The following is an 18,162-nucleotide window of genomic DNA, read 5'->3' on the forward strand; positions in this document are numbered from 1 at the left end:
TCTCCTGCAGTTGTGTATTTATTGAGCTCCTGCTGTACCAAAGCTGCTCAGGATACAAAGGAATACTCCCCCCTCCATCCCCATTTTACAGATGAGAAACCGGAGGCTCAGTGCTCTTCCAGCTGGAAAGTGGCAGAGCCAGGATGTGAGCCTGGGGCTCCTCTCTGTCTGGGGAGGACATGCCCTGACGCAGTAGCACCAGCCCAGGTGAGTGCCCGGGAGCCAGCAACAAAGGGCCGCTCTTCCCATACGAACATGCACGCGACATGGCTAGGCTTTCATCCAGGCACGGGGACAGCTGGGACAGACATGCTGGCAACTTCCCGGGAGCTGCCTTACTAGTCGGGGGGACCCTGGGGGAGTCAGCTCCTTCCCCAGAAAACAGCACGTTCTCAAATGCCTACCGCGAGGCTGGAAGGGGGCCACCAACGTGCAAGTGGCTGGAAAGCTGAAGGGCCGCTCTCCCACTCAGTTTAACAAACGCTGAGCGCCCACCACGTGCAAGGCATTGTGGGGAAAGCAAAAATGGCAAAGACCCATCCCTTCGCTCAAGAAGCAGGGTGGGAGAGAGCAGGGAGGCAGATGAGGTGGCCAACGTCTGGTGTCTTCCCTCCTTCCTTGTGGGAGGGTAGCCCGTGGCACCCGGGCCTGAAAAGGGGGCCGGAGCCCCCCATCAGGAGGCTCTGGGGCAGTGGGTGGGATGGCAGTCGAGGAGGTGAGGAGCAGGCACTCAGCAGCCCGGCAGGGTCAGGCTGGCTATATTCAAGGGGACTGAGCAAATACGCAAATGGAGAGAGAATAATGTAAACCAGGCTTCTCCCCGTAGGGGAAGGAAGGCACAAATCTGCAAAGGCATAAGGCTGGGCTGAAGCCTGCAGTGTTGGCCTGGAATCAGAGGTGCTGGGGGGAATGTGCTGTCTTCGACAGATACGGATACAGAGGTTCTGGAGGATGGACGTGTGAACGCACGTGTACACCCATGCATACGTGTCCCACCTCTGTCCACGGAGAGGGTCAGAGAGCAGTGATACCCAGAGGCATGGGAAGCGTGTCTAGAGCACTGGGGTTCGATTCCAAATATCACTTTCCAGTAAAAGGAACCAGGGCTCCTTGAGAAATGGATGGCTCCAGGGCTGAGGCAAAGACAGAACATTATTTTGTGCCAGAAAATTAAGGAAGGGCTCAGAGAATGGTGGGGATGGGTCAAAAGGCCACACAGCCAGCTGAAAAGGGCTGCCACTTGCCACATCGGGGACCATGTGAGCCTCAAAATAAATTCTGATAGTAACAGATCGTAACCCATTGAATTAAACAGAATTCCATACGTCCACACTGGTTTAAGTAAAGGAATGGGGAGAAGAAAACATTCTTCTTTACAGTAGAATGCCAACAACAAACGTAAGAATGAAAAGATGGAATGACTTTGGCAACCATCGTAGAAACAGATAATTCAAGAAGTACCAACAGACATTAGAGCCAACAGATAGAAGCAGGGTGAGGAGAGGGATTTCACACAGTCCCCACGTATCTCCCCACAAGTGGTCATAAGTCACAAACGGAAGAAAGTCCGTACGTTTGCACAACTTGTCGCCATCTTAATCGGTGTTACCACCACCAATATCGGGGCAAATGGACATCCCGCGCCTCCTGATAAGACGCCCTGAGAAGCACACAGCACCACTTCTGTGACATTCTGGCCCAAAGTGCATAACCTAGGTCACATCACGAGGAAATGTCAGGTAAAGCGCGTGTCCTGTGATCCTCAAGAGCGCCAGTGTCCTGAGAGCTGAGGTCTGGCCGGCGAAGTGCCCCAGACCAACGAAGCAGTCTAGAGAGAGGCCCACGGAGCTGCCTGCCCCCAGACTGGACGCTCCTCGCTACAAAGGACCTCAGGGACCAACGGGTGAAGCGTGGCCAGGTCCGGTCCGAGGGGATGGGTACATGCAATTTTTTTCTATTCTGGAAATCTCAAAAATGGTTTGGAAAAGAAGAAGGCTGTGGGAAGTCAAGGGAGTCCCAGGTAATTCTTCTGGAGGTGAGGTGTGTTTGGGCAACAGCAGAAAGGGCCCTGGCGTGGGATCCGTCACAGGCTTCTGCTGGCCACGGGTTTCCCCTGCCCTTGAGACGGCCCCTCTGCTCCTCTCAGCACCCCGTATGAAGCTGGGGGGTCCCCTCAGGGCGCTTCCGTGTGGGAGGACTCTGGGAATTCCTTCATTAGGGAAGGGCTGGAAGACAGCAGGATTCAGGCGAGCTGAGGAAGGGGCGGCGGAACAGGTGGCAGGCACAGCATGATCGAAGGCCTGGAGGTGGGACAGGGCACAAGGGGCTGGAGGGCTGCCTCCTCAAGTGGAGACCTGGCCTCTACTGTGCTCGCAGGTTAGGCTGGGAGGCCCCTGCGCTCAGAGCACTCGCGGGTCTCAGGCTCCTCTCCCCTGAGAAGGTGCAAGATGGAAAAGAGAAAAAGGGCTGGCGAACTGATGCGAGGTTGCTCCACCTGTTTTAACTCCTGGGGCCCCAGCTGGCAGCAAAACCCGGAGACCCAGCACCTCCATGTTTTCCAGGCCTTGGAGGGCAGCAGAGGAGGGCGAGGGCCCGGAGGGAGGGCAGGACCCCAGGCCTGCCGCCCCAGTCCTAGCACCCACACACAGCCGCTTGAGAGAAAGAGGGGGCAGGCAAGTGGGCGTGGCCAGCAGGCAGTCTGAGGGGGCCTGGGTGTGAGTGTGTGAGTGGGGGGAGCCTGGGTGTGGATATGTGTGAGTGCATGTGGCCTGGGTATGTATGTGGGAGGGCGTGGGACCTGGGCGTGAGTCTGCTGAGTGTGGGACCTGGGTGTGAGTGCGTGGGACAGGGATGTCACGTGTGAGTGGGTGTGCATCCGGCCCCTCCCGGGACGGGCAGCACGGCGCCCTCTAGCGGCCCCAGCAGCAGGCAGTGCAGGGAGGAAGGGAAAACGAAAGCTGACCCTACCAGATCCGGGAGGAGGCACGACGCCCAGGGCAGACGGGATGGGCAGGGTATGAGAACAGGAAGGAAGAGCGCAGGGGTGAACCTGGAGAACACAGAGAAGGCCAGGCTGCACCGTCCCCCAGGGTCCTGCTCAGGGAGCAGCAGGTCTTCATGGTGACCCCGACCCTCTTAGATGACACAGGGCACTGGCTTCATACGACACAGCTGGGCAGGCGTGGCCCTTCAGCTAGGAGAGCTCGAGACAGACTTCCGACACCCCTGCTCCAGCTAGGGCTCAGGCCCCTCTGCTGGCGACACGCCAAGCCCCCCACCCCATTCTGGGGTCCACAGGCTACAAGGCCAGAGAAAACGGCCCCGAGCACCCCTCCGTGCTGGGGCGCCTGAGATGCCACCCTTGTGTGGCTGCCACTCTTCCACAGGTCAAACTGTGTGTGTGTGTGTGTGTGTGTGTGTAAGCTGGTGTGTAGGGTGCAATGAGGCCACGCCCCGCTGGGCCTGTGGGAGGGAATGGCCACGGGGAGGTCGCAGACCGCTGCGCATGTGTGGTGGCCCAGAGAAGGCACTGGTTTCAAGCCACAGGGACCGGAGCCCCTCGCCCTGATCCCTTCTGGATGAAACACCTCGGAGGGGGCAGAATGCACCTTGGCTGTGTTCCGTCGTAAGGGGAGGCAGAAGGAGCTGGGTGAGCCGTCACCGGGGCAGCCAGGCTGGGGGGTGGGAGACTTCCATCATGAAGAGACCTATTTCCGGTGATTTAGTCTTGTGAGTGAGGAGGGGTCCTCTCTGGGCACGGGGGGTCAGGGTAGAGCTGCACGCAGGCTTGGGGGTATTGGGGTACTTGGGTTGGTTTCTGTTTGTGAACTAATAAAGCTGCACTTTTATTTTTTTTTAATTTCTTTGAGAGCGAGAGCGAGAGAGAGAGCACGAGCGAGTGCGAGCAGATGGGGAGGAGGAGCAGAGGGAGAGAGAGAATCCTAAGCAGGCTCCACGCTCAGTGCGGAGCCCAACGGGGAGCTCGATCTCATGATCCTGAGATCGACATGAGCCAAAATCGAGTCAGACCTTAACCGACTGAGTCACCCAGTTGTCCCTGAAGTTGTACGTTTAGGTGGTTTTCTTTTTTGGAATCTTCCAAATTCACAAACCTATGGGTGGGGGGCACAAGTGTACTTTATAAAATAACTCTTGGGGCGCCTGGGTGGCTCAGTCATTAAGCGTCTGCCTTCGGCTCAAATCATGATCCCGGGGTCCTGGGATCGAGCCCCGCATCGGGCTCCCTGCTCGGCGGGAAGCCTGCTTCTCCCTCTCCCACTCCCCCTGCTTGTGTTCCCTTTCTCGCTGTGTCTCTCTCTCTGTCAAATAAATAAATAAAATCTTTAAAAAAAAAATAACTCTTGTTTGGAATCTCACCATAAAATATTGAGAAGACACTTAACTAAATCATCTGTAACAATCAGATGTCCTTCCTTCCAGTTTCTTCGCTACTCGGAGGTCTATACACCTGGCTCCATCTCTGCCTGTGGTTTTCACGGCCAGGCTCCGGCGCCAGTGACCAGCCCAGGACCTAGAGCAGGAGGTCACAGACCAGGTGGAATGTGAGGCTTGAATGACAGGGCCTCAACTTCCACCTCCACCTCAGCTTCCACCTTCAGCGTGGCACTGAAATCTCTGCGTCTGTCAGCGGGGAAACAGGACCAGCCTCCTGGGCTCGTCCCAGGGACCAGAGGCACAGAAAAGACCTGATTCAACATCAGCAGCCTCAGGATGGGTTTGAGGCTTCATTTCGCCGCATGTCGCCGCTGCCCCTTCTTCAGCCTCCCCAGAGGAGGTCCACCAGCCTCTACAAGTCATCTCTAGTGATGAGGACACCCCCCTCTCCAGGCAGCTCATTCCATGTTGAGACAGCTCTGGCACACCTTTGTGGGCAGTTTCCTCTGACGTTAAATGAAGTTCTTTCCAGAACTTTCTAGAGCAGAGAGAAAACCAGCAGTGGCGTGAGCTGAAGGCCACTGTGGAGGTCTCTACCTGCCCCTTGAAAAGGGCAGCATGGGGACATCATCGGCATGTAAAGACAGGGGAGCCCTGGGGCAGGCTCCCCAGTGGGCATACATCAGAAAGAAGCCCACATGGCTAACCAGCCAGGGAGACCGCAGAGCTGCATGCACCAATGCCAAGGTACCACCGTGCTCCTTGCTGTGTTGCTCATAAAAATCCTAATTTAATTGCCCACTTTACCAAAAAGGCCAGAGGAGGGATCAGCTTCAGGCAGAGCTAGATCCAGATACTCCAACGATGTCACTGAAATCTCTCTCTCCCCATCTCTAGACTCTGCTTTCTTGACTGTTAACTTCATCCTCGATCAGGGTTCTCTCTGGGGTACCAAAAATGGCCACTGGAACTTCTTGGCTTATACTTCATTGGCCATTTTCCTAGGGGTTCTGGAAAATCCTGGGCTAACTCACCAGCCCGACTCAGATCATAATCCCATCAACTGTGGCCAGGAGCTCTCCAGGCTGCAGACTGGCCAAGCCTGAGTCCCATGCCCAGGCCTGTGCCTTTGGGGGGCTGGGGGCACAAGGGTGATCCTAAAGGAACACAAGAATCATGCTCGGCACAGGCAGAAACAAAAGGTGCCCACCACCCCACCCTGTTTATGTACTATGGCCCTTCAGAAGGGCCCAACCACGGTACTTCTAAGTTTTTTCACCCTTAAGAGGAATTCTGACCCCCTTGGGGGCAGTATCACCCCTACTGGGCATACATGCGCTAAAATGAGGGGCCAGACACTGTCCCCCCACCACCAGCCAATCAAAGAGCAGGTAAACCAAGCAGGTGTAGAGGAAGTCCAACCCAGGCACAGCCGGAGGGCAGGGCCAAGAGGGGCGTGTCTGCCCCCCCGCCCCTCCCACCCTCGTAGACATTGACCTCACCACCCATGCCCACCTCTGCCTCTCCCATGCCTTCCCCACCGAGGCCCCTGTGGGTCCCTCCCCATTGCCCTGGGGGGCCCAGCATCCGGGTGGACTGGACTGCTGGGTGCTGACACTGCCCCTGAGGCCCCTAAGCCCGTAAACTAGCAAGAACACAGGCTTCCCCTTCAGAACAGCCAAGTGGGAAAGAGGCTGGAAGCAGGTGGGGCCCTGCCCACTGCAGGCCGAGCATAAACCCACACCACCAGTGTGGAAGTCTGGCATTACCTGGTAAAGTTGACCATATGCATTCCCCATGACCCTGCAATTCCACCTTAAGCAGACCTACCCTACGAGGACTCATGCCCACGTGCCCAGGAAACATGGATCAGGTGTTCCTGGCGGCACTTCAAAGAATGGCCAAACCGGGACCCACCCAAGTGTCCCTGCCAGGGAAGGGGAAGAGTGGGATGTGTTCATAGCACGGAGGACGCCCGGCCATCAGGAAGAACCAGCTGTGCCTGGTGAAACATGCAGTAACTCCAGTTAGATAAAGGTCAGCTCAGGAAGACCTGACTGCGTTTTGGAGGGAAGCAGACCCACACGGAAGAACCACAGAGAACACCATGAAGTGGTCCCCGTGCAGGGTGCCATGGAGGCCTCTGTGGCTTCCCAGCCCCACAGGGGCCCGCAGAGCACATGGTTTCCCCGGCTGTCCTTTGGGATCTGTGTGTCGCGAGTGCCATCTGCAGGGGAAAGGCGGAGGTGCAGGGGCCCCCGCGCCCAACAGAAATGCACTGAGCCCTGATGTGAGCCAGGGAGGCAAGCAAGAACTTTCTAGCAGCTACACTGACAAAAATAAAAATAAGCAGGTGAAATTAACATAAGATACCAGCCTCTGAACATGTTATCAGTATAAAACATGACAAGTGAGCTTTTTCCCGTTCCTTCTCTCCCCTTCAGTCTTTGAAATCTGTATTTTGTACTTCCAGCACATCCGACTGAGAGCAGCCACAGTTCAAGGCAGCCTGTGACCACCGTACTCAACAGTGCGGCTCCAGAGAGTGACCAGCGGCAGAGAGTCCCCCACTTGCTGTCAGGCGCACAGAACCCAGCCTCCTCCGTAGAGGCCAGGCGGCTGTCCCCGGGAGACACTATCATCGACGCCATCCCATCACCTCACCCTTGCTGAAGGCCTGCCGTCCCTAGGTTCTCTGTCCCCCACAAACGGAGAAGGCAGAGCAGAAGAAGGAGGGTGACCAGGAGGAGCCAAGTGCCCACAAGCTGGAAGCTCCATGGGCAGGGCAGGCTCTGACCACCTTGCCCAACGAAGCACGGCCCAAATTCAGCCCGCCCTGCTGTGGCCTAGGGCAGCTGGAGTCCTTGCTCTCGTCTCCACGCTCCACCCTATTCAAATCCCAGTTTTGAATCTTGGACCCTGTATCAAAAGCTGCTTTACCTGACCACTCTCTGCGATGAAAAGATCAGCGAGGCCTGTCCTTAGAGGTCAGTTACAAAGAGGCCAGCAGATGTCCATATACCATTCTTTTTGAAAAGAACAACCCCCTTTATTTTGGGGAAGAAAACAAAACAAAAACACGGATACCCCAGGAATCCACGGAGGAAGGCAGGCAGGCGAACTTGACCACGTGTGGGGCACTCACCTGAACTTTCCCGTCCGCACCTGCAGGGCTCTCATTCCACACCGCTGGGCACCGCCAACATCTCCCACGATATCATCTCCAATCATGATGGCCTGCCAGGCAGGGACATGGGCTCAGAAGTGATGTCAGGACAGTTTATTCTGTGCGCCTTCATCTTTTTTGACATAATCAACTGCTTGATTTGATGTTTAAAACCACCATCATACAAATTAAACAAGGCAATATTGTCATCATATTGATTAAAAGTCAACCCACCTTGACTGTATCTCCTGCTGCACCCCCCCCCACCCCCTGCCCAAGAGCCGAGTGGCTCCAACAGTGCATATGTGGGCAACGTGAAATCAGTCAGCAGGTGTAAAGGTGATATGGTGTCACAGGCATGTGTGGGGAGGCTGACCCCATCTTCCCTCTACTCAAACACAGGCTCGATTTTACCTGCAGCTAAATACTCTGTAACCAGGAGCCAACCACTAGTTCTGTGAAAACTAACTAAATTTCTGGCAAATCTCTGTAGCTCACAGTTTAGGAGGTTTTGCTTTCAATAATGAAGATATTAACCTATAAAAACCAAAACAACGTGCAAACAAAAATACACACACACACAGAGGAAATGCTTGCAGCCTGGTTGTCATTTCAAAAAGCATCCTGTGGGATATGCTCTTCCACCTGAAACAACTAGAAAACCAGACAACCAAATGAAACAACAGTTTTCGAGTCACTGCACTGGACATCAAGCAGTGAAGAACAATGATTTGGGACACAGGAAACATATGAGGTGAGGCCCTTGAGTGCCTCCAGTTTCCAGACTGTGGGTGCAGGGAGGCAGGACCACACGGAGCCTGGCAGACTCCCGGAATTGAGGGACAGAGCTAGGGGCTGGGAGACCAAGGCAGCTGAAGTTCCCAGGACAGAGTGTCAGAGAGGAGGGGGGTACCCAGAGAGAGAGGAAGGGCGCAGATCTGCAGAAGGTCCCTCTGAATGAGGCAGCATTCTGTAGACTGCTGATCAGCACACGTGAGTGAGGAAACCACCCGAGGCCAGAGAAAAAATCACACTGAAAAATGAAAGAAAACACTGCCCAGACCTCACACGGGGTTGGGAATAGTGCCTGTTCCCACCAGCCAGACTGGAAAATCTCATAATTCACAGGGCACTGGGTAGCGTTCTCAGAAGCATCTTGCCTCGGTAGTGAGGAGTAATTAGCCTTAGACCAAAACCTGCTCTGGTGCTGCCTCCCAAATCTTAAAAGCAAGCTCTGGAAGGATCAAACTGTTTCCAAGTTGTTTAACTGCATCCCAGAACAAAGTGCAAAAATATTTACAGGCATATGAAAATATCCAGCACCCAAAAAAAGTAAAATTCACAACGTCTGGCAACTACTTTAAAAAAGTGATCGGACATGCAAAGAAGACAAATATCACACATAATGAGCAGAAAGAAAAAAAAATCAGTCTGTCTAAACTGACCCAAAACTACACAGATGTGGGAATTAGCAGACAAGGACATTAAATTAGTTACCACAACTATCTTCCATATGCTCCAAAAGTTAAGTAGGGACATGGAAGATAAAAGAAAAGATCCCAGTCGAAATTCTAGAGATGGCAACTACACCAGATTTTTTTCTGATGGAGAAGAACTGCTTTTATTTTTAATTACTAGTAACAGTGCAACTTACTGATATTTATAACTAAGGGCAAATGAGCAGTACTAAATAATGCTTACGTTTCATTTACATAGATAGCACCTGAGATACATTATGTCTAGAACAGAAAACCCCTTGGATGAAATTAATACTGGATTATACAATGCAGAAGGAAAGATTAATGAACTTGAAAATACAGTAATAGAAACCATCCAAAATGAAACACAGAGGAAAAAATAATTTAACAGAAATGAACAGAGTGAGGCACCTGGGTGGTTCAGTTGGTTAAGCATCTTTCAGCTTGGGTCATGATCCCAGGGTCCTAGGATGGAGACCTACATTGGGCTCCCTGCTCAGCAGGGAGTCTACTTCTCTCTCTCCCTCTGCCCCTCTGCCCCAGTCATGCTCTCTCTCTCTCTCTCAAATAAATAAAATCTTTTAAAAAAGTGAACAGAGCATCATCAAACTATGACATGATTTCAAAGGACCTGATACACGTGTAACTGGAATCCCTGATGGTGAGATGAGAGGGGGTGACAGAAACAATATTTGACTTTCTCCTAATGGCCGAAAAATTCCCAAACACAATAAAACTCATAAATCCACAGATCCAAGATCCCAATCAACATTAAACACAAGAAAAATGAAGAAAATTACATTAAGGCACAACATAATCAAATTGCTCAAAGTCCGTGACAAGGCGAAAATCTTAAAAACTGCTGGAGCAAAAAAAAAAAAAAAAGCATGTTACATACTGAAAAACAAAGATAAGATATGAGATTTCCCACTGAAAACAGTGCAGGTGAGTAGCCCTGGAGCACCATCTTTAAAGCACTGCGAGAGAGGGAAATGCCAACCTAGAATTCTATACCCAGCAAAAGTATCTTTCAAAAACAAAGGTGAAATATATTTTCAGATGTCTTAAGCTAAAAGACATCATCACCAACAGATCCACACAAAAGAAATGTAAAAGGAAGTCTCTTAGATGAAAGGAAAAGAGTACTAACTGGAAATATGGATCTGCACAGAGGAAAAGAGAGAAGGTGACCCATGGCGCATGCTGACCTTTCTGTCCGCTTAGCCCCTTCGTCTACTGGCCAACCCCCAACAGGCTTTCAAGACTACCACCTTTGAACCCGTCTGGGTTCCAAGGCCCTCCCAAAGCCCTTGGATTACCACCTTGCACTGCACGCCCCCTACTGCATTGTACTGGTTATCTCTCTCTTCCAGCAACGCGTGAGCTCCCACAGGCACGGATGTATGCTGATGCTGGCACTTCTCTGATGACCAACAAAAGCCTGTTGAGGGGATCGGTATTCGGGATGACAGCGTGGCTGTCCACGTCTGGAGACAAGTAGGAGGCAAAGCCAACCGGACTCTTCACTGGTCACCAAGGTAGAGTCTACGTCAGTGTTGCCTGAACCTTAGTCATTAGTGGGCTTCCTTTTGCCAGTATCAATATGTATTATTAATATTCTTGTTCAAATTGATTCATACTTTCTTACATAAATAAATGTATTTTTAAAGAAAAAAGAGCAGCTTCCCTCACTCGACTACCACAGAACTCTGATTAAAAGCTTCAAAATAGGGGTGCCTGGGTGGCTCAGTCATTAAGCGTCTGCCTTCGGCTCAGGTCATGATCCCAGGGTCCTGGGATCGAGCCCCGCATCGGGCTCCCTGCTCTGCGGGAAGACTGCTTCTCCCTCTCCCACTCCCCCTGCTTGTGTTCCCTCTCTCGCTGTGTCTCTCTCTGTCAAATAAATAAAATCTTTAAAAAAAAAAAGCTTCAAAATATTTTCAGGAGAAGACGTGGAAGAAATCAGTCCAACGCCTCAGACATCTAGAAACGTGTTCCTAGATCTGTTCTCAAGTTCAGTCAGGAATTTACGTGGCTGGAGGCCAGACAGGCCTGAGAAACCAGACTCCTATGACAAGGCAGGTGTCCTGATGCTGCCGGGACAGAAGCTTCGAAACCAACAGTTACTCCACAAGTCTCCTCTCTGCAATCCAGATGCCAAGTGTGGCAAACCAATGAATGAACCCACAAGCCAAAATCAAGGAAAATCAAAACGATGACAGATGTTCACTAGGTAATTTCACAAATACATAGCCAAGACCTATGAAAAAGTACAGGAGGCAGTGAGGGGGTGGTGGTCAGGGAAGGCTTTCTGGAGGAGGTAAGGTTTTGAGCTTTGATCTGAAGAGCAAAAGAGGCCAACCAGGTTAGGAGGTAGGGAAAGGGGTGAAGGCATTCCCAGCAGGGGACACCACACGTGTACTAACAACCCGTCTGCCATCATTCACCAAGGCAAGCCATACAGTGAATTCCACAAAGTACAGGCTAATGAGCCTGAAGCAACTGTCCTTGAAAACATCTGAACAGGCATTCAAATAGCTGGAGGAATCAGGAGGAGCTTGTGGAAAAGGCCAAAGACTGAGCTGGCGCCAGTCTGGAGGCCAGGGAGGTAGTTCTGGGCGCACACGAGGCTCTTTTAACAACCGGCTCGGGCTGTCTCGCAGGTATTGAGCCCATCACTCGATCATATTCAAGCAGAGGCTGAAGGGGCCTTCATCAGTGAAGCCACAGGCAGATGCTGGCCCCAGGAGGAAGCTTGGACATGGACAATGAACACCAGCGCTAAGAACTGTGCCAAAGGCGAGTGGCTACAGCACCCCTCCCACCCCGCAAGATGCGTGAAGAACTTGAAAGGAACTGCATTTCTTCCAGTGAATATCCTAAACTTTATATGCTTCACTAATGCCCTCGGATCCTTTCTCGAATCCCACACTTCCCAAAGTCATACGGGAGACACACCATTTGATTTTAGGTAGAACAAGGACATGCATTTTAACGTAACTAGTTTGCGTTCATTTTTTGAGTAATCTATTTATGGTAAGTGATTCTGGTTTTCCATTTATAGGAGTGATCAAAGTTCCTTTTAAAATACATTTATCTAGGGGCACCTCGGTGGCTCGGTTGGTTAAGTGTCCAACTCTTGGTTTCAGCTCAGGTCATGATCTCAGGGTCCTGGGATTGAGCCCCACGTCGGCCTCCCCACTCAGCGGGGAGTCTGCTTGAAGATTCTCCCCCTCTGCCCTTCCCCTGACTCTGCTCTCTCTCTCTGATAAATAAATAAATCTTTAAAAATAAATTTTTAAAATAAAATACATTTATTTAGGGGCACCTGGGTGGCTCAGTTAAGCGTTCAGGTCTTGATCTCAGGGTTGTGAGTTCAAGCCCCGTGTTGGGCTCCTCACTGGGCATGGAGCCTCTTTAAAAAATTTTTAATTATTTAAGTTTTTATGTTTGTTTTTTTTTTAAGATTGTATTTATTTGACAGAGAGAGACACAGCGAGAGAGGGAACACAAGCAGGGGGAGTGGGAGAGGAAGAAGCAGGCTCCCGACCGAGCAGGGAGCCCGATGCGGGGGCTCGATCCCAGGACCCTGATTTAAAGAAAAATGAAGTAAATAAAAGTGCTGGTGGCAAGTACCAGATATGGTAAAAACTGTAAATTTTTTCTAGAATGACTGATGCTGGGGAGAACACGGCCAAACCCAAACGGGTGTAATTCGTGTGTCTATCAAGCTCCCACGCAGCTCTGGGGACATCATCAATCACAAAAGAAGAAAGAGCCAGTGGCAACGCGTGCATCCGGACTTGACGGGGGAATAGCAGCAGAGCCTGTTGTACACACACGTGATCCTGCAAGCCGGGGTCACCCAGGCCACCACACGCCTCGGCTGGGAGGAGGGGGCTGGAGCAGGGGGGACGCTCGGCCCAGGCGGCCGAACCAGCCATAAGCCCCAGTATGAGACTCTGCTTTGCCCTCTCAAAGAGCTGTCCCGAAACCCTTAAGTGAGCCAGTGCACATGCATAACACTCCAACTTAGGATCCTGTCCACTGCCCCCCGAGGCTCCAGGGGCCACCTTGCTAAAAGTTCCTTGGAAATGAAACAGGCCTTCCAATTATTGCAGGTCAAGCCTGATGCCTTCCATGCTCGTGGGGAATAGAAAATTGTGTGCCCATGCACTCCCAAGGCAGCAGAAATTCTTCCCCCTCAGAACAGAGCCCCCCCAGAACTTTGGGGGTAAGCACATTTGTTGCTGCGGCCCCCAAAGATGGAAGCAGAGACCTGGGCCCTCGGCGGGAGCACTCTGGAGAAGCAGCAGCTGGGCTTGTGCACAACGAGCCACCACCTGACCCAGGCAGCGCCCCGAAGCCGCGAGTGAGGCTGGGGGGGCGCAGGGGTGCCGGAGGCGCGGGGTACGCAGCTGCCTGGGGCAGTGATGCCTGTCCGGGCCAGCTTGTGGGCTCATATACCCAAATGCGCTGGGGCCCCTGGGGATTTCACAGATTTACTATCGGTGAAGGGCAATAATCACGCCAGGAGGAGCAATTATTGCCAAATCATTTAGGATTTAAAAAATCATTGGCAAGAAGATAGAGGTCAAGAGGTGCACTGTCGGGGGAAATAAAAAACCCCTACCTGTCAGGCCCGGGAGGCACCTCCTCTCTGACTGCACTGCGGCGGAGGGAGCACGGCAATCCCGAGGGCTGGAGGGCGCACCACAGCCCTGCCGACGGGCTTTCTGGCTCGAGCCCTAACGTGGATTTGTTCACCTTTCTGAAATCTTTCCTGCCACCATCTCTTTACCCTCCGGGTGCCCGGGGAAGAAACTGTTCTAACAGGTGATGATGTGTGGGAGCGCGAACTTTCAGTGCCAAGGAGCTTTCCCAAGCAAGCCCACGTGGCACACATTTTCTGGTCATCCCGGGGCTCTGCCCAGGAGCACTCTCCCTCTTGCGGGCCAGTAGGGCTGGCGGGGAAGGAGCGCTGGGCTCCGTCCGGATCTCAGCCCGAGGGGCGCACACACCCACGGGGAGACACCTCGAGAAGACATCGAGCACTCGAGAAGCCCCGGGTCTTCTGCGTGCACCCAGACCCCCGCAGAGACCTGCAGATGGCTCACTGCTAAGTAATCCCCCCCACCTCCACCGTCTGCCGCATTCGTCAGGAACAATACCAACACAGCACAACTCAAAGACCACTGTTTTACAGAAAGTAAGAAACACGGTGTGGTGAGGATGTGGGGGATTACTGCTGGTAAGGAAGGTAAACTGACACCACCTTTCTGAAACAGAAATAAGCAATGTGCATCATGGCCTGACGACTTCCCCACTAGGTGGGATTTCTCCACAAATGATCAGATACATACTAAAGGACGTGCATTCAAGGGTGTTCACAGAGTTGGGTACAAGAGGGAAACTGGGAGTAAAGCTCAATGTCCAACAGTGGGGGATGGTAAAGAACATTACAGTAGCTGGGGCGCCTGGGTGGCTCAGTCGGTTAAGCGTCTGCCTTCGGCTCAGGTCATGATCCCGGGGTCCTGGGATCGAGTCCCGCATCGGGCTCCCTGCTCCCTCTGCCTGCCGCTCCCCCTGCTTGTGCTCTCTCTGTGTCAAAGAAACAAAATCTTTAAAAAATATATATATATAGAAACTAAAAAAACTGGAAAGGTTAAGCATGATTTGCGTTATTCTAGTTTAGTGGGACGATGAAGTTTTTTTCCTTGTACTTTCTGAATTTTTCCTATCTTTTTTTTTTTTTTTAAGATTTTATTTATTTGACAGAGAGAGACACAGCGAGAGAGGGAACACAAGCAAGGGGAGCGGGACAGGGAGAAGCAGGCTTCCTGCGGAGGTGTCCCTTCCTATCTCCTTTAATGAACATCAGTTACTTCATACGATAAAATTCTTGTGCTTCGAGGAGAAGAAAATCTATTTTAAAAAAGGCTCTTGGTGGCAGGGGCGGGGAGGGGGGCAGCTTAAGAAAAGTCAGGTTTTAAAGGTTTTACACACACCTGTGACTGAGATATAAGCCAAGGGCAAACCCAGAGCCGTAACGTCCCGAAACTCCAGATGCTCTCAAACCCGAGGCTGCAGTGCTAGGCCCGTCACTGTCTGGGGACAGAGCTTCACGTTCCAATCGGGGCTGCAGGAGCGGACGAGCCACTCCCCCGGCTCGCTCTCTCCCGGTGCTCCAGGCTCACACTGTCCCAGCCAGGTGTCCCTGAACTGACAGCCGAGTGTGTGCACGCAACTGGGGGGCAGGGCCTGAGCTGTAGAGGGGACTGGGGATGGGCCTTCCATGGAAATCCATGAGCGGGAGGAGGCCATGAGAGAAATGAGTGGCCCCCAGTGGCCCCACATGACATTCACTCCCCAGCCACAGGTCTCGCCACTAGGGTAAGAGCCTGTCCCCATAGCCACGTAGCTAGAATGAATGATCGAGAACCAGTGAGCAGAACGACAGCGTCCATGTTTTATGCCCAGCCCTCTCAGGATAAACCTACAAACCTTGCCCCCCATATTCGATAGGCCATCCTGAGGGCATTTACCCTCCCCACCTAAGATCCTGTCTAACTTTATTGTCTACAGTATGTAGTCTGCCAACAATATTTAGTAGTTTTCAAAACAGCTAGTAATCCTGTACTACTAAATACACCTTTTCAAAGTTCAATTACCAAGCCTAAAAATCCTGCTATGTGGTCGGCCCCCTCCTTGAGAACCGGGGTACAGCAAAGGCCTGGAGGGGACAGGTTCGTGGCCACATGCCTCCTCAGCAGAGTAATCTTGGGTTCAGTACTAGGGTCTCTGTGACTACTCCCTAATGCTGTGCTTCTCAACTGGGGGCAATCTGGCCCCCAGGGGGACATGTGGCAGCACTGGGAGACATCTGTGGTTTCACAACTAGGGAAAGGATTGCACAGGAAGCCCCCCACCACAAAGAATGATCTGGCCCCCAAATGTCAAGGGTGCCTAGGTGGGGAAATGCTGCCCTAATGGAAATGCAAGTACCTAGGACAAGGACTGGAGTAAGGACTTCGTGAAATAAACAGATACATGATGGTACCTGGTGTGCCCAGCACATGCGGTGCTCCAGGTAGTCGAGGTCCTTCCTCTCCAAGCCTCAGGCCCCCCATCTATTAAACAGTCACCCCCAGCTTCTTGGCTCCTGTGCTAACTAAGCCCTCTGGTTTCAACAGTCCCAATTTCCACGAAACCCGCATAATTTGCAATGGACGCAATTTCTATGTTTATGGAAAACTGCCAAAACCTTCACATCATTTGGGCTTCAGTATGAAGCTATAAAACCACCCACGGATTCTGAAGCCTTAAGCCATGAGAAATTAGGTATTTCTAGAAGTAACCTTTAAGGTATGTTATTCTTTGCCTTATTACTGAATCCCGGAAAGGGCCTGGTTACCTCTAAGAGGTTTGAATTTCCAATCTATTAGAGTAATACCAGCAATCTGTTATTTCTAGGCTATTGAGGAAAGGTTAGAGTGAAAATGGGATTTGGGTGATTATGTCCATTCCAAGCGCAGGCAGAGGACTCAGCAGTGGAAGAGGGCCAGGGCCTGGAAGGAGCAGTTATCAAGGGAAATGACTGGTGATAACTTTATTGATTAAAGCAGCTTGAAAAATTTAAGATTTGCCACCACCTGGCACTGAGGATCGCTCCTCATAGGCATTTTTCATTAAAAATAAAGAAGCAGGAACAGAGAATTATTACCTTGTGCATAAGACACAGTTCATTTGAAATGGCCTTATTTTGAAATACTGCCTTAAAATGTCTACATATCCTGAGGCTCAAAACAACATTAACGAACATTTTAGAAAAACGGCGGGGTGAGAGCGTTAACAACATGCAGTTACGGCTCAACTATCTGTCAAGGGGAGAGACAGAAATGACACGTGAGGGGGGAAGGGAGAACGATAATGTGAGAGGTAAATAAGATTGTGCTCAGAGCCGCCAGAGAAAACAATCCCTCAGCTACCCAGGGCCTCCGATGCTCGCAATCAACTGCCGAAGGGACCTCAACCTCATCACACACAGAGATTCCCGAGGAATCCCCAAGCCGAAGCCCCCCACTCCCGACCCCACAGCCCCAGCCCCCGCCAAATGAGATGCCCAGATTAACCTGCCCCCCATACGGGCCTCAGCTGCTCTCTGAGGTGCGGGGAGGGCAGTTTCTCGTTCAGAATGTAAAAGCTGCCCGCTGCAAAAATAACTGAAAAGTGCCAAAAAGCAAAAAAGGGAGAGGGGAACCATGCCAGGTTGAACTATCCAATATAACCAATGATGATGTCATGACGTACAATTCTAAATACGGGTGTTTTTTTAAGATTTTATTTATTCATTTGAGAGAAAGAGAGAGAGCACAGAGGGAGAGTGAGAGGGAGAAACAGGCTCCCCACCAAACAGGGAGCCCAACGCAGGGCTCGATCCCCGGATCCTGAGATCATGACCCAAGCCAAAGGCAGACGCTTTAACCGACTGAGCCACCCAGGCGCCCCCTAAATACTGGTTTTTATTTTTTATTTATTTATTTATTTTTTTATTTTTTTAAGATTTTATTTATTTATTTATTTATTTGAGACAGAGAGAATGAGAGAGAGAGCACATGAGAGGGGGGAGGGTCAGAGGCAGAAGCAGGCTCCCTGCCGAGCAGGGAGCCTGATGCGGCACTCGATCCAGGGACTCCAGGATCATGACCCATGACATCCTGTCATAACAGGAAGTAAAGAACCTCAAAGACTACTGGGGTCAGGTCAGAAGGACCCAGAGGCCAACTTTAAGGGGGTCCCACTGGTCAAAGATGAAGGCAGTCGCTTAACCAACTGAGCCACCCAGGCGCCCAATACTGGTTTTTAAACTCAAGTTACATTAGCCTTTCTGCTACTCTGTAACAAATTATCTTAAGAATTTATTCTCTCTTAAATTTATCCTATGAGTAGAATATAAATATATACAGGGGACCTTGGATGGCTCAGCTGGTTGAGCATCCAACTCTTGGTTTCGGCTCAGGTTGTGATCTCAGGGTCGTTGGATTGAGCCCCAAATCAGGCTCCACGTTCAGCACAGAGTCTGCTTGAGATTCTCTCTCTCCCTCTCCCACTACCCCTTCCCCT

The 18,162-nt window shown here is 51.6% G+C and overlaps 1 protein-coding gene across 1 annotated transcript in view; it reads right to left on the reverse strand.

Moving 5' to 3' along the window:
• Positions 1 to 18,162, reverse strand: part of LHPP (phospholysine phosphohistidine inorganic pyrophosphate phosphatase) — a 68,972-nt gene that overhangs the window by 28,771 nt on the left and 22,039 nt on the right. The window contains exon 6 of the mRNA XM_081823326.1: positions 7,541 to 7,632. Within this exon, the coding sequence (XP_081679452.1) occupies positions 7,541 to 7,632 (92 nt within the window). The remainder of the gene's footprint in view (positions 1 to 7,540; positions 7,633 to 18,162) is intronic.

Source organism: Leptonychotes weddellii, chromosome 6 (assembly GCF_054177405.1).
Source record: "Leptonychotes weddellii isolate Sample4059 chromosome 6, ASM5417740v2, whole genome shotgun sequence".
NCBI lineage: Eukaryota > Metazoa > Chordata > Mammalia > Carnivora > Phocidae > Leptonychotes > Leptonychotes weddellii.